At 37.0% G+C, this 22110-nt stretch overlaps 1 protein-coding gene across 2 annotated transcripts in view; it reads left to right on the top strand.

The window, feature by feature from the left end:
• The first annotated feature begins 4492 nt into the window (after positions 1 to 4492).
• Positions 4493 to 22110, top strand: part of kitlga (kit ligand a) — a 43798-nt gene continuing 26180 nt past the window's right edge. Inside the window, exons 1-2 of one of the 2 annotated variants that reach the window (XM_041997858.1) lie at positions 4495 to 4597; positions 4712 to 4829. In XM_041997858.1, the coding sequence (XP_041853792.1) occupies positions 4815 to 4829 (15 nt within the window). In that variant the 5' untranslated portion in view covers positions 4495 to 4597; positions 4712 to 4814. Of the gene's footprint in view, positions 4830 to 22110 lie in introns of both variants that reach the window. The other variant, XM_041997857.1, reaches the window with a different exon arrangement.

Genomic DNA, 22110 nt, shown 5'->3' on the forward strand with positions numbered 1-22110 from the left:
ATTTGTGTGTCATCTGCATAACTGTGGGTATATACATATTTTGTTGTTTTTCATAATATGAATGACTGGCAGCATGTAGATGTTGAACAGCAGTGACCCCAGGATTGAGCCTTGGGAAACGCCACAGGTTATTTTGGTTTGCTCAGATTTATAGTTACGTATGGACACAAAGTACTCTTTGTATTTTAAATAGGACTCAGACCAATTAATTGCAGTGCCAGAAAAACCTACCCAGTTTTTCAGCTGGTCCAGTAAGATGTTATGGTCGACCATGTTAAATGCATCACTGAGATCTAGCAGTACCAGGACTGAAACGTTTCCACTATCTGTGCTCAGGCAGATGTTACTAAGGACCTTAACTAACCTTAACAGTCTCATTGCTGTGGTGTGGCTGAAAACCTAACTGGTAGACATCAAAACTAATTGAGTGTCAGGAAGTTGTGTAGCTGCTGAAAGACAGCTTTTTCTATAATCTTACTAAGAAAGGGGAGGTTTGATATCAGCCTATAGCTGCTCTTGAGTGACGACTCTAGGTTTTTCTTTTTCAGTAGTGGCTTGATGACGGCTGTTTTTAGGATCTATGGGAAGGCACCTGAAAGCAGAGATGTGTTTACAATCTGTAAGATATCTAAAGCCATGTATACTGAAACATTCTTAAAATAACAGAAAAGCAGCTTCTCTGTTTCTCAGTATTGTCTCTCTGTCTCTTAACTTTATCAAGTAATATAATAAAAACATTCTTTTAAAATGAAAGAACTAAGTAAACACACTCATGACTAATGATGCTATTGTACTGAGACACTTTTAGCCGATTCACAGACAATGAGGAAATGATTTCAAGCAAATTCATTCTCAAAGAAAATACACAGGATCTATCACAAATTAGTGAACTTTTGCATAAAAATGGATTTTCACTTTCCCTCCAGTAACTGTACATATACAGCCATTGCCCACTTCATTAAGTACATATTTTCAATTGCTTGTTAACACAAATAGCTATTCAGCCAATCACATGGCAGCAATTCAATGCATTTAGTCATGTAGAGGTGGTCAAGATGACTTGTTGAAGTTCAAAGTAAGCAGCAGATTGAGAAACAAAGTGACTTTGACTGTGGCATGGTTGTTGGAGTCAGACTGACTGGTCTGAGTATTTCAGAAAGTGCTGATCTACTGGGATTTTCAGCACAACCATCTCTATAGATTTCACAGAGAATGTCTGAAAAAGATAGAATATTTTGGTCCAGACAACTGCTGCTCAGTTAATATTTTGTCAGCAAAGAACAGTAAAAACCAGAGCTACAATTTGCACAGACTCACTAAAACTGGACAGCAAAAGATGGAAAAATATTGCCTGGTCCAATGAGTCTCCAGATGCAAAATTCAGATGGTAGGGTCAGAATTTGGTGGAAACAACATGAAAGCATTAATGTTGTTGGCGTTAGTAAAATGGAATGATGGGATATTTTCTTGTCACGCGTTAGGCCCCTTAGTACCATCATGGCATGATTTAAACACCAAAACCTACCTGAGTATTGTTGCAGACCATGTCTATCCCTTTATGACCACACTGTACCATCTTCTTATGGATACACTGTTAGTGGGTTTGGTCAAGCCCATGTTCAGGTGATTGCTCATGTGATCCATCATGAGATTTGTAATAAGAGAAGTTATTGATTAAAGGAATTTCATTCTCTTCACCTCAAGTAAATGCAAAAAACTGCAAAATTATTATTATTGTTTGAATATTACTGTTTCAGTCAGTTTTCAATAATCACAATTTCAAAATGTATATCTTAACATTAAGGGAAGCAGAACTACTACTTTGAATCTGTTTTTTTTTATTAAAGGTGAGATTAAAGTACACTTTACATAAATTGCAAATAATAGATTGCAGATAAATATTAATTCTATGTTTTTTGGGATAAAGGTTCACATATTTTTTTACTCTCAATATTGGATAATTGTTCTCAATAAATACATTCTTAAGTCTATATATTTTACCAATATCACTTGTCTTATTTGGTTATTTTTCTTTTATTTCAAACAAATGAAATGTGGTGACATTTTGGTCAGTTTGATGCACTAATATAAAATACAGCCCTTACAAACTCAAGGAGCACAAAAAGGGAAGATTTAGACACAAGACGATGATACATCAGGACTGTGTGTTATTGCATCTGTTTTTTTCTGGCCCCTGGTGGCCAAAAATGAACTGAAACAATTTCTAGTTTTCCAGACATTCCACAGGAGACTCCCAATGTAAGTACAGGAAATCCAGCTTCTTACAAATCTGGAGGTCATCCATCAATCCGTGCAGCCGTAGTATTTCACAGACAGATTTGCAGAACAAGCACATTATGCAATTATACCTCCCAGACAGCCACTCTCTGTGAACGCTAAGAAAGCTTTGTTTCTCAATTGAGGCAGTGGTCATTCAATAAACATTTCTTGTTGTTAATCTTATTATGTCTTTGCAATCAAGCCAAAGCCTTATTAAATTCAGCATCCACACAAAGCTTTCGAAAGCACAGAATTTAAATAGGTGCATGTCTTTTGCACTCACCACACACAAACCTCCTCCTACTCTAATGTGCCCCTGACAGGCAGGAGCACTAAACTCTTACATGTTCCAGATTCATAGTAGCTACATACCACATAAGTATTTCATTTCCCCTTTAGGCAGGGAATACTCCTCTGCCGCACATTTGTGTTTGAAATCCTATAATTACACTGTCCTCGGGCTCTTCTGCCTCCTTGAAAGAGACAAATTCATTCAAAACATCCCTCCCATAACTTTAGCTCCTCTATAACAATATCTCCAGCTGTCAGTTTTTGGGGCAGAAAGTCACGGTAGACCATAGATTTTTGGCTGCTATTTTATTTTTTTATTTTAGAAACACATTTGAAAATAATACAACAGATGGGACAAACATCCGTATCACGACGAGGATGTCATAGCAGAGAAAATAAGAAGATGTGGGGAGTTATACAGTTATCACACATGGAACCTTTGACATTCCCTGCATTCATTATATGATAATGGAATGTTACAGACTACATTGCTGCTGAACTGTCTCCAACCCTTTTAAGGCATGCAACATAAGCATCATGCATCTTTAGTACTTGTAATGTAATATTTTAAAGCACTCCATTTCATTGATAAATGTCATTTCTTTGCATGCATGTTTCATTAATGGTCTGTGCTTTTGTGTCTGCCATTTTTAAAAAGACTTTATATATTTAAAATATGTTTTAAACATTGAACCCTCATTTTTTGGCCTGTGCTCCCCTTCAACTTTACATAGTGAAAGCGAGGCCCACTTTCATCCATGTTCTTTACAAAAATGAAAGCTAATGTAAGCACAAACATGGTCAATAGGGCTTATGACATACAGATGTATGCTAAGCAGATTTCAAAAAACCACTTTTGTCAATGCAAATCTAATCAAAACTCCCTTTTTTCAAACAAGAACTGATATATGCTGTTCAAAATTACTTGAATCACATGACTTGATGGGTGTTTTTAAAGCTTTGACTTCTGCCCAAAATTGATGTGAAACACCAGTGATTTCAGAAATTCCTTGACACATTCAGATACTGAGTCATTCACTTCATTAGGCTGCACACGCTCACACAAATCTTTCCTGGAGTTCAAAAATACCTTCTTAGATCACTAACAGGTTTTTCATTAACAGTTGGTATAATAGACCAAAGGAGACTCCCTTGTCTTAAAAAAAGTACCTATCTGAAAAAAACGGGAGGGGGCATCATTGGATATTATTGTCATAATTAGCTTTAGTGTTTGATAATAATGAATTTATCATTTTCCATAGCTTGATTATCTTAAATCTGTATTACTAATGAGTAATACATTTCTTATCAAAAGCTGATCATTTCATTTTAGGTAGTCTGTAATGGAGGGAAACGTCAAAAATCTTCCCATGGTTTTTCTTTTACTCTCCACTAAAAAAAAAACGAGTGAAAAAAAAAGAAAAAGAAAAAGAAAATGGCATTGTATTTCATCGAAAAATTTGGTAAGGTCACGAGTTTGGTTGTTTTTTGGGGAACCAAAAAAGTGTTATTTTTCTGTCTTTCTTATTTTCAACTTTTAAACGTCAACGTGCAAATATCCGTGATTCCACAAATCGTGCGACACCCACTTGGTCTCATTTATACTGAGTCATTCATTCCATGTGCTCATGCAAATGTGGCTTCTTTGCTTTCCAAAACTTTTTTGTTTCATTCATTACCCTCTGAATGAATTATCTATATACTGCAAGTGACACGCAGTTGCACGTCAGCCATGTAAAAGCACCATTTGGATCATAAACTCATTGTTGGGCGCGCGGCTGCGTAAAGCCCGTAACTTGTTTCTCTGTGATGTGTTTATGTTGGCATGAGTGGGTTTTTGGAGTGAAGATCTTCACACACCGCTCGTCAGAGGGCGGCTCTTTGACTGCTTTTTACGCATCATTATAAAGGCTTAACTCCCTCCCTCTGCGCGCCGTCCCGCTCCTCCGCTACGAGCCCTCACTGTCTGGATCTATGTTGTAGCCGTAGATAGATGGGCTGAATGCCACACGCCACGAGCCTACAGGTTGCAAAGACTGAGTGTTCCACTACGTTTTTCACCGCTGCTACTGTTGTTGTTGGTCCTCTAATACTTCTTCTTGGGGCTTTTTTCTCCTGTGCTTGGATACTGCGGACTTAGGCATTGGATATGTGCACACAGGATGATGACAACCCCTTTCCTCCCCGTAGAAGTAAAATAAAATAGGCTTTCGCGCACACTGGATTTACTCCTGTCATTCCATATGAAGAAGTCAAAAGTAAGTGTTGGCTTTGTGGTTGTTTAGTTTTGTTGGTTTGTTTATTTTTGTTTTTCCTGAAAGGAATACACGACTTGAGTGGTGGCGTGACGCGGGCAGTGGGACACGTTCCGCTGCGCTCGAGCAAACGGAAAATCGTTCCATTTTTGGCATGTTTCTAATTTTCTTTTTAAAAATATTATTATAAAGTCTTAAACTGTTCATACTTTAATGTAGAGAAGCGAAGTGGTTTGCAGAGACTTAACTGGATTTAAGTGCAAGCGGGATCAAACCCACTCGGTGGCACTTCCTTTTAAAGGAAGTAATTGCTGGGGGCGATGTGTCAAACCTGCTTGTCCTCCATAATGCAACGTTTGCTGAAAAAAAAAAAAAAAAAACCCAATCTGAGAAGTTGCCGCATATTTTCCACTGTGTACGTCCTCATACGTCGTTTGAGGAACTGCGCTCCCGATTGATAAGTGTAACTGCGCCAGTCCGTCACTTCAGAGCCTGAACTGTTTGCGCCTTGCGTAACTGTCACTTGTTTTTTTTTTTTTTTTTCTTTTTTTTTTTTTTGTGTGTGTGTGTGTGTGTGTTTGAAATGACTATATTTGCAGTCATGAACGTTAAAGTCACTCCTTGTGGAATATATAATTCGTATTTGACCAAGACAAACTGCATATAACTCGGTTGCCAGTTTAATTGGAGTAAGAGAGAACAAGCAAAGTAGTTTCTTTTCCTTATAATTAGTCTTCGCCACCTCCGTGGCTATAAAGTGAGGACAGGTGCAAGCTGAAGCTACTCAAAGAACTGATCAACCTTTTCATCTGCCGTCTGTTCCTTGGTTTACCCAGCTCTTCGGTTATTCGTCAGCCTTGCTCCGTAGGTTTGACGAGATCTTTGGGGCCAGTTTAGGCTAAAGGTCTACAAGCCGTGACCCCGTAATCTGCGCTCTCTAGCTGACCTTAAATATGTGCAAACTACAGACTACTGTTAAGCCCTGTTCTACACATAACCCATATTTCACACCAGATCTTGATTATCAAGGCAATTAATTTCATTTTCACCTATTCATAATACCGCAATCGTCATATGTTGTGATGAAGGGAGCGATAGTAGCTGTCAGTTAATCCATCCATCCATTTTCTGCCGCTTATCTGGAGTCGGGTCGCGGGTGCAGCTGCCTAAGCAGGGAAGCCCAGACTTCCCTCTCCCCGGCCACATTCGCTGTCAGTTACGTTTATTGTTTCCCTTTAGACACATCAAGGCTTAAGGACAAAGTATAATACATACGTATAATACATAAGTCTTAATGGGTAAAAAACTTCCACATGGACACATTAAAATAAAACCGAGTATTTTTAGTATCCATAACAGCTATTATTATTATTATTATATTTTAAGTTGTATAAACTAAACTTAACTTTAATCTGCATTTCTTTCCCAAGCTGTTTAAATGAAACTAACATGCATTTCATGATTTTCGTTTTAATCTCTAAATCTGATTAAAAATGAAAAAGGACATAAAGCATGTTAATGTGAGCACAGCAGGGTGTGTACGTGTGTGTTTGCATGGAACAGGGAGTTAGGTCTTTGAAGTGAGAACTCGAGGCTGGGTGGGCATATCTGCAGCTATTAATCATATTTCCAAGCAGGGTTTCCTTTATGCTTTTAATCAGGTTATACAGTAAGTCGCGCTACTTTATGTGCCTGGCAGCATTAAGGAGCATCTTTCATCATTTATCCACATTCTGACATCGACACAGATTGCTTTGCTGTCCTCTGTTGCACAATTAATTAGCAGGAATTAAATTCTTTATGTTTCATCAATACTTAGATAAAGTGAAATACTTTATACTTATTTCATTTTATATATCTATTTATTTTTGTTTTCAATGCATTGTAAAGAATTTGTTTAATCTCAAGCAATCCCTTTTATTGCACTGCTCCCTTTTCCATAGAGAACATATATTATGGTAGATTCATCAATTTTTTTCAAGTTCCTAGTGTAATTTAAAGAAACAGAGTTTAGCATTTTCTGACAGCTAAGGCAATTCTTTTTTGGGAAAACTGTGGTGCATGAGGTGTGTGAAAGTGCATGTCTAGACCTTCACACCTTCACAGAACATTTGGCACCAGTAGGGAGCGCTAGTTTTCTGAAGCCAGTCACAGAGCTTTAGGCTGTGGGAGGTTGTAGATAGCATCACGTGTTGGGCCCCACTGTGTCCTTTCAAATTGGGGAAAAAAAACATAAAAGGATATATATATATACATATATATATATACATATATATATATATATATATATATATATATATATATAGTTAATTCAGCAGCCCTTATCACAGATAATGTTTCAAACAGGTTGAGTCACATTCAAGATCTCTTTTCCCCTTCTTCTCATTGCCCTGGTTTCTGTACCACGCTGAGGTGTCTTCCCATCCAAGTGTGGTGACACAAGGTGTTGAAGAGGCGTTTGGAGAGCTTTGACAACGGGATGATTTAGATGTGCACATGGTCAAAGTAGAAGAGCTGGGCTCCAAGAGAGGCTGTAAATCCACAGGCCCACTGCTCACATAATCCACAGGCTCAGTTTACTTCTTCTTTATTGTTGTGGCCTCTGGCCTGCTGAGGACCTGCACGCAGAATCCCCCACGAAAACTGGATCGTTTGTTATTTAGCTACAGGAAATATTCTTTTATTTACTTATTTTTATTTTTTGACAGCCTTCAGGGTCCAAAATGGAAGGCAAAGAATAAAGAAAAGGAATAGGCACAGAGCTCTGCCTCATTCAATTTGTAATGTCACATGTTCCAGGAAGCATACAGAAGGTAGGCGTTATGGCAGAGTGGGTGATAATGTGTTGGAGTTACACTCTCCAGTAATCACATTTGAATGAATTTGTTAAGTTGTTCATGAGGTTATCCTGAGAGCAGGAAACAGAATGCAAAACATTAAATCAGAGCCAGCTTGCTGGGCTGTGTTAAGTTCTCTTAACCCAGAGTGGAGTTGGTGCTGTGGAATCAAATATTTAGTTCCTTTAAGTGGATCCCATGACATCCACATCTAAGTATTTTTCAGTCTACACTGCATTCCCTCACCTAATCATTTCTGTGAACATTAGCTCCTGGAAGTGATTTATGACACTTTACTGGAGCCAAGTGTGGAGCTAGTAAATGACCCCAGCACACTGGCTGTTACTAATATTCTCTTGTTGTCAACAGACACACAAGCAGTCATGTTAGGTAAGAATGTTCATTTGTCAGAGCTGAATATCAAATAGTCCTCATGACTCGTGTATTAATCACAGCTCGTCTGGCTGAAAATCTTCAAGTTATTTGCTTTGAGATGATCAGATTCGTCCCTGCCACATTACTGTGTATCAGCTTAACTACCTAATTACAAAATCACCTTTGTAGCTCCACATATTCCTCTGAAGATGGTTCTTAATGGTTGTAGCATTAAATTAAGTAGACTTCATAAGCATTGTGTTACATGTTTCTCTGTAATGCACTCTGAAACTCAGATGTTATTGTAGAATGTAGCACAAAATTCTGTGATTTCTGTCAGTGCTGGGATGAGGTTTAGAAGTTCATGTTCAAGTAGTTGTACTGCACCCAGACAATATTTCTCCCGCAAACAGTAGCTGTGTTTATGTGGTGCACTTTTAATCTGATCAGGCGTCCAGTCAGAAAAAAAGTGCGTCAGGTAAACATGTCAGCTGGAATCTCCAATCAGACGGATAGATGAAATAATTTTCCCTGTAAACGTAGCAAATGACTCAAATTAACAAAGCAGCAAAACAAACATACAAATCTATATACCAGATAATAAGAATAAATAATAATATAAATAATATAAAAAGAATAGGATATAGAAGTATGAAAATTTAAATAAAGATGTGCAAAAACAAATGTACGAAAAGCAATGTTTAGACCAAACTAGAATTTAAAAAGTACAATAAAATGGTTAGTGGATAAAAGCAGCAGGTAAAGTGTAAAATGTTAGGCAAGGCAAGGTAAGGCAAGGCAAGGCAGTTTATTTGTATAGCACATTTCATTCAAAGTGCTTTACATAAAACAAAGACATTACAGATATTTAGAATAATAAAAGGCATTAACACATAATCACAATAAAATAATAAATTACATTAATATGATTAAAAGCAAGATAAGTTAAAATGTTTCCGTGCAGATTTCATGCATAGGCGCATGAGAAAAGAAATGTTTTTAACCTGGATTTAAAAATGTCTACATTTGGGGAAAGTTTAATCTCCACTGGCAGTTTGTTCCATTTGTTTGCAGCATAACAGCTAAATGCTGCTTCTCCATGTTTAGTCTGGACTCTGGTCTGGACTAGTTGACCAGAGTCTTTGGATCTAAGAGCTCTGCTAGGTTTATATTCTCTGAACATATCACAGATGTATTCTGGGCCTAAACCATTCTGGGATTTGTAAACAAGCAGAAGGGTTTTTTACCATGTGTTCCTCAAAACTTCAGGAAGTTTTTGCCAAGAAAAAAATTCTAAGGGACTTTTTTTCCTTTTACATCATTCACTGTCTATCCAGGCTTTTCCCTGTCTGCCAAATGTGAGTTTTTGAACACAGTGATGGAATGGATGCTTCTGTTCTGCAGTGCTTCTTGTTCTATACAAGCAGCACTTTTTCTCTAAAATACAATAAACTGTCTTACTCAAAGACTTGCGCCAATTGGTTAATGCACCAACCTCTAAAATGTTACTCTATTATTTTACAATGCATCCAGTTTAAATTCACACCCCAGAAATAATTAATCCCATAAAATGTTACACGTGTTCCACAAAACCTCAGATTTTGTAAAAGTTTTTGCCAAGAAAAAATTTCAAATGGACTTTTTTTCTTGTTCATTCCCTGAATGGGACTCTGTATGCTAATCTGGTCACACCCTAATCTTTGGCTACTAGCTAACCGGTTTACCCTGACTTGGCCACAGTGTTGTTAGTTCCATGAAACAGTAAGTGGTTCTCAAGAAAAAAATATTAAATTATACAGGGTTGCCTTCAAGCGGAGGTACCACAACATATTTTTTAAAAATTTCTATGTCCTTCAACAATAGTAGAAACGGGTCACTTGAGAGTCTGTTAACCTAGCGAGCAACTGTTAGCTGGCCAAGCTACGCATGCTAGCAGTCGCCTACTAGCTACTCTTAATAGCAACTGTGGTTGTTTGCCAGGATGGCAGACATTTAACTGGTCCGGCTAGCACAGTGGTATTTAGCACTGTTGTCTCACAGCAAGGAAGTTCCTTTTTGAAATCTCAGCTCAGACATAAATGTTGTTTTGTATGATTGTGTGTTTACATTCATTGCACTAGCAGCTCTAGATGCTAACTGCCAATATCTCATAGTTTTCCCTAGCCTCTTATTTTATCAGTTCCTTACAACCCATGTACATTAGCTGTAAAGCCCTGCTCTGCAAGTAGGCAGAGTTGATTTCTCCAATATTTTGTGAAGCACACAGGCTGTCTAACTTCTCTAAGACTGTAGGTGGTACTGTGAAAAATCAAAGCAAAAATTCCCACACATAGCATTGACATCTGTTTTTGCTCTCTCTCTCTCTCTCTCTCTCTATATATATATATATATATATATATATATATATATATGATAACATGGAAAAATAAATCATACGGACAGAAAAAAAAAAAAAAAAACTTAATTTCACTAGTTTTAATTATGTCTAACAGCAATATTGAGCTGCCTTTGCTTGTTTCTGAGTGTATAAGATAAAAAATAATTGGGTAAAAAAGGTGAGTATACTAAATGTATACTGAATGTTTTCCCTCAGTTTCATCTGAAAGGAGGTTCCTTGTCTCATACTTCAAAATACAGCCATTAGGCATGTTTACCTTAATTGTTTTGCACAAACTGCCATAATTTGCCTTTGGTAGGTATTTTCTGTTTTTTTCTTCATTTTTGTCAAAACCCTAATTGCAAAGTACATAGAATCCATAAAAGTAGCACTATAAGCATGGTTTGAGTTATAGGATTTTATTATGTCACAGAATCCAGGGCATATTTCAGTGCATTTCATATCTTATCTCTTTGATGTGGTGGACCCAATGAAAGGCCTGTATACATGCCGAGTCTAACCTTACACTTTTAAGTATTTTGCACAAATGGAGAAAGCGGCAGGGATGCTTGCTTGGAAATCCTGGTGCTTGGCTGCATTGGTTTATGTTTTGTTTGGAATATAAAACCAAGAAGATCTCCATTTGAAGTCATCTCCAAAGTGTGTCAGATGACCTGAAGCATCGTTGTCTTAGTATAAGAGAGTACAAGACCTTTTAAGCTAATAAAGCCAGCCAGGAGGTAGAAAACTCACAGCAGGAACTTGGATCCATTAACTACTGCAAACTGACGTCTGTCAGTAAGGAATTCCTTTTCAAACAAACAAACTTTCAAGCTTGGAGTGAACAGTTGGATCACTTCTAAGATTGATGATACCTGGGTTAGGGCTTGTGTCTGCACAAAAGGCAGAATTACTGGGATCATGTGAATTCAAACATTAGTGGGGAAATCAGTGTCACATGGATGTGGTACAGAAGCAGAGCCAAGCTAATGGTTTTGTTTTGTAGACTGGCAGAAAGTTGGAACCAGAAGCCACAGCAATTTTTTTTCAAAGGCAATTAGCAGCACTTAATGTGACAACTGTTCATTTTCTATCCGCTAAAGTCCAAAAATGTGTCTGAAACATACTTTCTGTTTTATGCTGAGGTTGTGGACTTGCATTGATGTTTTAGCCAATTTCTCACAAGGGAGTATCATTCAAATAGTTTATAACTGTATGTAGCAAGCACTGAATAAGTGGAGGGATGGAAAAGGGGGTGTTTATGTCCACATTATTCTGAATATACAATTGATTTAAAAGCATGACTAACAAAGAATGTTTATCAATGAGAAAAAAAGAAAAAAATCAGAAGAGAATCTGAAATCTGCTGTTTCCAGATTGTCAAGCATAATTTCCTGGTTTCACTTAGTCTTGTGTTGCAAATTAGATATCTTTGGGATTTGTTGGTCTAAAATGTCACAGTGGGAACTAAGGGCTCTTTGAGCTATTTTCTGACATTTTATAGATTAAACTAGTAAGTGGTTCCTTGTGATTAATGAATGATGATTGTTACCGCCCTACAGCGAACACAGACTGTAATTCTGAGCTTAAATGTTGACTTGTTTCAATGCAGGTCCTTAGAAAACACCCGGCCACAGTTTTTAAAACTTCATGTTTTATGAAATTATTCTTTGATAATCCTCTTGGGTCCAATTCATTGCGCTTGCATTATCAATATACACTTTTTCTATTTTATTTTCTAGTGCATTTCTTATAAATCCTGTTGACTAGAAAGGCCGAACCTTTCGGCAGGTGCACCGAGTGTGTATTTGAATATTCTCCAGTTTCCAAAAGTTTTATTGATTTTTCTGCTTTGGGCAAGAGACATAAATATCAGTGTGAACTAGATCTGGACCCATGGCGCTATTTAAAAAATGAACTCCTTTCACATTTTTGTGTTGTGTGATCATTTCTGTGTGTTAACAAAACATTAAAGGACATTTCAGTGTGAGGATTTCTTGCTCGACTTTGGTCGGCAAACTCTTTCACGCCTAAAATCCTGTGGAACTTTTGATTTGTTGTTTTAAATTCCCGGATAAATGGTAGAATACATGTCAGTCGAGCAAAGTCAAACAAGTTTGTTTTAGTTGGTCTTTGAATTGTTGACTTTGGGGGATACAAGGTTTCCCAGAGTAACCACAACATCTGTCTAAGTATCTGCAGGGAGCTGAGAATTTAACCCTCAGAACCCTAGAAATGTTGAGATGTCCATTCTCCTCCTAGATTTTTTTTGGAATAGATTTTTAAAGTCTGGATGTAATGTAAAATTAAAAGTTGGCTTTGGACAAACTGATGCTAACGTCCTCTTAGAGGCTTTATTACATCTACTTCAATCAGTTTGTTTTTTTGTTTGTTTTTTTCCTTTAGATGGCTTTTCATCTGTTGTATAAAAGGGGGGAAATCACTTAATATGATCTCTCAGGTCCCTTTGCAGTGGTAGCTAACTTGTAACAGACTAACTGAAGACATATTATCAAGTGAGGATAATATGGGAGGGAATCTGTGATTTATTCCAACTTTTCTCACAAAGAAACATCCAAGCACGCTGCTGATACTGTGGTTGTTTTGTGTTTGCTCAGTCGTCTTTAAAGGCCTCGACTCTTTGAGATTGACAAGTTGTCTCAGCTTATATGATTAACAGAAGCTCAGGGTCTTTAAACCATGAAAGACCTCTGGATATTTTTACAAGCGTAGACTCATTATATGTACATATTCACCACTGAGCAATCCCAGTGTACATCTGACTCAGAGCAGTCGCTGGAGGGTGTTTAGATGAGTCTGCCTTTTCCGTACATTTGTTAACTTGAAAATTGTAGTTTCAACGTGATCAGTTTGCCTCTGAGGCAAGGAAAGAAAACACAAAGGACAGTTAAAACTGAAGTAAGAACCTGTGTAAGTTATATTTGCTGTTCAAGAAACTTTAAAGTTATCTGTCCACACTGTTTTGACCCTGACATGCTGTATGGCATGCTAAAGCTTCTCTTTGTGGTTTTTTGGAGCTGTCACATGCAATTGTTTTCTAGTTTTAAGAATTCAATATTATTTCCTTTATTCTCTGAACCTCAGGCTATTTAAAAAAAATCACCTAAAAAATATCCCAAATACTGTCTGTGACAGTTCTTTGACTGTGAGGCCACGATGATCAACTCTGGTTTGAGACGCTTTGGAGAATTTCGTAATACAAGAAGTCTCTTGTACTTATTGTTATGTCAGACTGAGATAAAAAAGCTTCTGTCTTATGAAAAAATTTCAATAAGAAACCACAAGATATATTTTTGTAAGAATTCTAAAACTGAAACACAGTTTTACCAAAGACAAGATGAACAATGTTACTTACTGTAGCTCCAGGTTGTCTCTTTACTTCAGCACTATTTTATTTTATAATAAACAGTCCCACTAAAGTGACCTACAGGGTTACCAGTGGTAACAAGAAATCTTTTTACTCATCTGTTGATTTGTACAAGGTGGAATTTCAACAGTAAAGTTGATTTTAAGGGGATGAAACATTACATGAAGAAGGGTGTTTTTCTGTTTTAAGCTAGAAATGCTGACTTACTGTCATACCGTGCAGCAGGGTCAGTCAGACAAAAATATTCTAGTATATGCACTTCACAATGTCAGAGCTTCTAGCTGATTCCTACAGTCTAAATAAGATAGATTTTATTTTATTCTTTCCTCATTTTTTCCTTTGCACTGCGTCAGTCATGGCTGAAAGAAAGTACCTCCAGCACAACTAACCACATCAAGCATGTGTTGCTGATCAGCAGCACTGTTTTTGCTCCCTGTGTGATCAAAGTAGACAGCATAATAGATGAATTTGATTTGAATAATTGGTCCACAATGAGCTGGTGATGGCCATTACCAACCGGTCATGCTTATCTAAGGATGAATCACAAGATCAAAACTTTCTTTTTCCTCAAAGTTCAGTATTTCCTTCTGTGCACAGATCAGTTAGGAAACACACCCTTCCTTTTCAAGTTGCCAGTTTATTGCAGCGTATCATATTTGAAAATAAAGTCTTAAAGGGACAGGGGGAAGACAACAGGAGGATTTCAGCTGAGCTGTGGGGTGAGACCTTGTGAAGGTGAAAACTTGACAGGACATTTGTGAAGGGAATCTGATAACAAGCACAGTTGCACAACTCTGCTCTGTTCCTTGTTGGCCAAGACAAATTCCCCTTCTACAGTTAGTGCATATTAACCAGATCTGCCCCATCCCTTGTTTATTGACATAGTAAGTAATGCGGCTAAATAAAGGGACTGTAAGAGGATTATGAAACATCATGTTTCTTTTCAAAGAAAACAAGACAGAGAATACTGTCATCAAAAACATTGTTTTTCCTTCATCCTCTCTTTCAGATTAGCTCTCAGTAGTGAGATCAGATTTCTTACTGGACACCAACAGGACTATGTGATTGCAGTCAAAGCATCAATAGTTTACATGTACTTGTGTACTCTAACAAAGCAGCAGTTTATTTGGCTGAGTTCACACAGGGGTTGTAGATGTGTATGTAGCTCTGTAGCAGCCAATTATTAAATACATGAAAAATGGCAGCTTTGAAAGAGGTAAGAAAATAAGATTGTCCGCCCTCTACATTGAAATAACTAAGCCCATAATTCTCTAATCACATGTTGGGCAAATCTCTGACAAAGTAATATGATTAAGCTGCTGCTCCATCATATCCAACAACAATTATGTGGAGGAATTCTTTTCAAGAAGAGTAGCGTAACAAGGTCTCAGAAAGCCAACAGACCCTCACTGGTTAGTAGTAGCATCTAAGTTACTTTTCCTCTCTGTTCTCATTGTTTCTTAGTTGTGGAAGTGCTTGTTTTGACTGTTAAAACCTAACAGTGAGTATTAGGTTTTAATGCTCACTGTTAGCTTTATAAATTCCACTTGAGCCCATTAGAGATTTGGTCTCATTACATACAAATATAAATACAAATACAAATAGATCCAAAGTTTTCCATTTTTTCATTTAGTTAAATAAGCTATTTTTATGAAAGCATACATAATGTCAATATATAAGTCACACTGCATTCATTTTAAACAAAAAGTACATAGTTTTAGTACCACAGCATTTCCTATTTTATATAATTTCCTTAATCCAATGAGTTCATTGTATCAACATATTGGTAATCAAGTTGTTTGGACCTCCGGCCAGGTCCAAAAAAAGATTTATCAAGTGAACTTGATCTGATCTAGATTTAATTTATTCGGTTACACAACATTTTCAGGTAAAGCATCAATTTTGGGGGGTAATTTGTTGCTGGTGTTACTCAGAAGTTGTACCTGTACATCCAAGTCTGCAGATGATCATTCTTGAATACATAAAAATGGCAACTTTTAGAGAGAGAGAGAGAGAAAGACGTCTTTCTGCCCCGTAACTTGATGTAATTATGTCCCAAATTCTACAAGCATGCCTTACGACAAATCTCCAACAATTATCAGATTAAACCTTCTCAATCATCTCTGACCACAAATACCTGAAGACTTTCTTCATAAAGAGGAGCTCAACAAGATTTTGACCAAGACAACTGACTTGTTACTAAAATTGGATTTTAATAACAGGGTTTTAAGTCATAGGGATCATTTTCCCAGCAACTAAATGGGTCCTTAAAAACAGAATCTTTTGACATGCAAAAGGGTTAAGAAGCCTTTTCCAACCTGTCAGATATTCCCAGCATTGTATTTCCACCTTGCTCTCACTCATGTCACCATCACTTGTAAAATGTTCATTTGATTTTTACATCAAGAGTAGTTAATTCTTTGAAACACCAACTCTGTAGAGAAGAGGCACTGCTGTGTGTGAACCATGGAGAAAGCGGCAATCGTGAGAACAAAACAGTGAATCAGAGAAATAAAATGTTGATTACCGTTTCATAAGTAGAAATAAAAAATACTCACACTTTGCCACAGCACTGCAGGAAGGTGCAACATTGCCAGAATTTAAGTGAATGCAGCTGAAGTGCACGCCTTCCTTTCCAATGTGGCTGTGTTTTGTAGTCAACCCTGCAGCTCCCACACAGAGCAGAGTGTTTAACACTGCAAGGCCCACCCCAAAAGTATTGGTTACTCTGAAAAGTACTACATCCTAACCTGGGTTGTTTTAGGGGGAAGATTAAAAATCTTCTCTGTACTTGTTTAGTCACTGATTGCTGTGGTTAAAGCAATGCATGGAATCATGGGGACGACTATCCACAAGTCCCCAATCCCTTAAAGATATTTTTGCAGTTTTGCAGCTTAGGAGCAAGTCTTTGTTTTTTCCTGTGTGTTTCCAGTGTTTCCTTACTTGCACTGCCATTTTTGTTTTTCCCAATTAAAACCTCTAATCCACTGCAGACCACTTGGACAATATTTAGTTCAAAGGACACATGTTGCATACTGAGCTTTGGAACCATTTGTTTAACACAGCAGGCATTCTGTAATTTCAACCAAGGCCCATGGTGAGATCTCATCTCATTAAACTCAAGAAAAGTTTTTTTTTTTTATCCTCCTGTTTATTTCCTACAACAAATTCTTAGTTCAAAACACGATACAGCAAATAGTTTAAATGAGCAATATCTGACATGTTCTTAGCAAAACTGTGTGTGATACTTTGCATGTTGTTGCCATCTTGATTAATTGACCTCAGCCCACATGATCTTTGCCTCTCTCTGTTCAGCTGTTGGTAATAAATTATGCTGTTTTACTCCGGGGGGGTCAAAGTTGCCAGTGGAGGTAATCTTTCAGTGTGAGATCACATCTGAAATTAATGTTTTTGTCCTGCATTTGTCTTTCTGAATGGGATTCAGTAATGTTTTCCATAGCCTTTTGCCAGAAGGATTGCATGAATTCTGTTTGCCGAATTGAATGTAGTCAGATAATACCCTTTTTTATACATGTCAGGTATCAGCCAGATACACATAATATACAGTTTCTCCATAAGTGTGTGTTAAAACAAGTGTCTGAGCTACAAGTTATATTTTAGAGGACCTTTTACAAAGTTTCAGCAATCTGTAACAAATGTCTAATCAGTTCCTTTTAATGGCTTTACAGTTTCTACATTGTCATTACTAAATGCATTTGTATGCTCTAAATTTCTTTAGTCTGTTGTGACAATTCATTGATTGGTTTAGTGAAAAATGGCAGTGGTATCAAACAGTGCTTAGTACTAGGGCTGTCACTTTGTATTTGCAGCTGCATAGTTCCCCATTTTCTTTTTCACGTCTCAATGTGCATTTACTCAATGTTAAATTAATGCTTTATTAAAACAATAGTATTTAGTTGTGACACGTCTACTTGTCGGACCATAAAGATATAACACTGAGAAGCTCCTTATATAGTCTGCTTGATACCAAGATACTTGTAGAGGAAGGGTGTAGGGTCTCTGTCCAGCATGCCCCTCAAAACTTTAATTTGAATGCAGCATGGCGATCTCACCATGACTGTCCATCCATTCCCTCCTGATAACTCTTTTCCCTACCCTCCTTTACTAGTAGCACAGGAGTTTGAAAAGGAAATTCCCAGTGTTATATTTGATGTGCTGAGGGGAGCTTTACCAACACAAAGGATAGACATCTGTGAAGTAAATTTTAGATAAAAACGTTCACTATCTCGACCCTCTCCCCACCTCCAAAGACATGCATACCATTTTGTTGAGCCAGCCAAAATCAATAGGGATACCTTCCCCCATCATTGCAGTCTTAAGCAGCACTCACAGAGCCCTATTATAAGCTTTAAGTAGCTTCCTTTGGGTGTTCGGTTTACACTCCTTTTAGTGTGGAAAATTTACTATAAATGCTGTATTTCTCTATGTGTGTATGAATAGACTATACTAAATACACTGCATATGTCTTAGAAAATAAGATACTTAGTTTGACTCTTACTGGTAAGTGGTTGTGAAATTGATTAGAAGTGAATTTTCCCCTTGCTAAATATTTATTATCTCAAGCAAATTGTTGTTCTGAAAAATAATTTGTGTAAGGTGAAGCTGAGTTCACATGTCAGTATGTTTACACACTAAATTATCTTCCTCTTGCTCTCCTTTGTATGCACAGACTCTGAATTCTAACATTGGGATAGTCTTTCTATACCCTGACTGAAGGGTTAGTCTTTAAAATCACATGTATTCAATTTAATTCAATTCAGCTTTATTCAGTTCACGACAAAGTCATCTCGAGGCTGCTTTAAATATACAATCCAATTCAATTTTGTTAATTTTTGTCCAATTTTAATCAAATTAATGTAAACCCATTATATGATATAATACATTACTAATTATATATATATATATATATATATATATATATATATATATATATATATATATATTATCACTATAGCAACATCACACATCACTAAAACTAAGTACATTAGCCAAAAACTTACTTGGTAGTTCTTTAATCCATAGTGTGATTCACTCATGCCCATGGACACAAGTCAATAAGTTAGGTCTATCTTGAATTATCTTTTTTTTTTCTTCCTCACTTTACTCGTTCACCTTAATTTAATGTATATTATTAGCCAAACAAAACAAAATTTAGAGCCCAATCTCATTCAAAATTGTAAGTAGTCATGAAAAGAGTGATGTAGTCATGGTGACAAGGACAAAATCTATATATGTTCTGCATTATCTAGCATGACTTGTGTTGTGCTTTTAGCCAAAGTGGATGAGCTCAGTAGCCAATTATCCAGGGAAAGAATATTTTGATGCAATGTTTTCCTACAGGGTACAATGTAATGCAAGCCTTGATGTTTTCTTCTAACCTTAGTCAACTTGGTTTTAATACCTAACCATAACCAAGTAATTTGTCTGGTGTAAAACAGCTAGGGAAACATGAGGCACAAGGAAAAACCAACCCGAAAGTATCTTCAGGTACATCCAGCTACAACACGGTAGGCCTACTCTGTGATATGTGTGCAGCAGTCATCAGGGACTTTTCAGACAAGTGAACCTTAGGTTGCCCTCTACATGTCTCTGTGTCATTGTCTGGCTTCTCTCCATTACCTACCTGTTTATTGGGTTAGCACAGAAGCTGTAAGTGCATGTCTGCCGACAGCACCAGCAGTAAAGTGAATATTCTTAGCTGCTAATTTGATTACTACACTAAGTGAGTTCTAGTTGCTTGGAAATCTAGTGTAAATTGGTTTTTAGCTTTAATTTTACTGGTGCATTTAATTATTTAATCTAGATAATGGTGCTAATTCAGATCTTGTTTCTGCTAATGGTTCATTGGAGCAAGTTCAACTACATAGCAAAATTATGTTTTGATAAGTAAAGCTGTCACTTTACTCTTTGCTTTATGACTCTAAACACCCCTCCCATGTGCAGTTTATTCACTGAGATGTTAAACATTGACATATAAATGTGAGTAAGGTCCTTCCTGGTAAGTTGAGACCAGCTGGCTTTTCTTAATTATGCGTTATTGAAGAGAAACAGAAAAGTTACCACCAAAATTTAATCAGAGGTGCAAAAAGCCTCAGCATACGTACAACAACAGAAGCCTGGTATTTTCTCTGCACAACCTTTGTCCTGTGTGCTGTTTTAATCCTTATTATGAAACCTGGAAACTGTGGCAAAATTCAAATTGGTTATGAAGGCAGAAGATTAGGATAAAATTTCCATCTCTGACAAAGCAGACTGCATGTTGCTATGGTAGGCTAATGTCATGCAAGGTCCTGTGTTCTGCTTTTACGAGATTATGTGGATAAGTGGGCCACAGGACCGGCGGTCTGGAGAGTCTCTTCAGTTAAATTACACCTGGGGTTCAAAGTGGTGCTGGAAAATGAGACAAAGGTAATCATCCTCTGCATCAAAACGATGAGAGAGAGCAGGCGCACAGCAAGCTATAAGAGCTGTAATGCACCTGACAATGGAAAAGGGTGCTCCTGGGGGGTATTTCTGACTGCTGTTGTAGTCTAGTATGAGCTGGTTCTGCTGCTCTAAGAATAAAAGTTGTTTCATTGGGGACCATTATCTGCATCAGTTAACGTTTCACTTGGCCAGGGCAGCTGGAGCTTTAATTTCATAAGACCAATAAAAGCGTGTTGGAAAAAATGTCAAACAAATGATTTTCCCTCTGAAGCTGTTCTCTTTTTATTGATGTTAGGTCATGAACATTTTTGGAAGCTAGCTAAATCTATTGTTTATTTATACATTTTTGTTTTGTTTTGTTTTTTCAAGCCTATTATTTAAACCAAGATGTTTTCTCATCTACTTTGTTGAAATAAGACACTTTACAGAAGTTAAAATCCTCTCAAAGTAGCCATAACATTTATCAAAGTCACCCATTTCAAACTCCTTGCATAAGATTTCAAGTTGGAAGCTATACAGTCTTTATTATTTTAAGTTGCTGGATCTCGCATAAATTTATTGTCTGTGTAGGTAGTGCAGGTAAGAATATATACGGGCAGCTTTAAAAATATATAACCATGGTTTGAACCTATTGTTCACTGTCATGATGGAGCTGTCAAAGACCCAAATTTGTAACATTTACAAAATGTAAATGTTTTTGCACATCTGTGACCACTGAGCACCACACTAGGGATTTAGGATATTCTAATGTTTTTAATCCCATGCATTCTGGCAATGCATATTTTCTTATAAATGTTGTGTTTTCCACAGAATGTTAGCTGAGTACACATGCATTACCTGGCAGCAGCCCATTATAAGCATTGTTCCCCTTTGAGCAGCTCTAACATATGGAGTTGTTATCAGAGTCTTACCGCATGGAGACATTATATGTTTTGTACTAAGTGGTCAAAATAATAAAAATAATTTCTTAAGCTCCTTCACATAAAATGGCACTTTTATAAGGAGGAAATGTTTTTTGTTTTTTTTTTTGCTGTTGTTGTTGTTTTTCTTTTTGATGTTGTAACTGACAAGACAACCTTTAATGACAACCTGATGATTGAAAAAACAACAGCAAAACTATTTTTGAAGTATCCAGGATCCAAGTATCCATGGGTATCCAGCTGTTAAATTCTAGACCAGGGATCACCAACTCAGGACTTCTTGGCCTAGTGACCTGCAGGATTTAGATGTTTATCTGCTGCAACACACCAGATCCAAATGAAAGCCTTAGTGTCAATTTCTGCACCAACCTCTTAATGAGCCATTAATTTGAGTTAGGTGTGTTGCAGCAGGGGGACTTCTGCAGAACACTGGCCCGAGAGGTCCAAAGTTGTTTTAGATCTATACTGTAAATGCCACAGTGTCTTTTAATTATGCAAAGGGTATTTATGGTTTCATTTACATATCTAGGCAGGATATGTATGATGGACTGCATATCTTTGCTTGTTTTTGATGAGAAAGTGTTGTAATTGATCTCTTTAATTGCAGATAGTGCTTGCATAGGACTTAACTGTAAAATTTAATTAAGTTTTATGTGCAAACAGACTTCTGTTATAAACGTTCAACCACACACAAATAAATATGAATTAATATCAGCCACAAAAAGCAAAAATCAATCAAACAAGTCAAAACTGTTTGTAAAGCTACGGTGGCCCCATTGTTCTAGCTAGCAAGCTTTACAACTTAGCTTTAACATGTTTACTGTGTGGACAAATAACTTAAGTTTCATGAAAGACAGATTTCTATTTAATGGTTTCTAAAAATCAAGTCAAGAAGAGAAAGAGACTAGTGAAGGCATGGTTTAGACACAATAATATTGTG

Source organism: Melanotaenia boesemani, chromosome 10 (genome assembly GCF_017639745.1).
Source record: "Melanotaenia boesemani isolate fMelBoe1 chromosome 10, fMelBoe1.pri, whole genome shotgun sequence".
NCBI lineage: Eukaryota > Metazoa > Chordata > Actinopteri > Atheriniformes > Melanotaeniidae > Melanotaenia > Melanotaenia boesemani.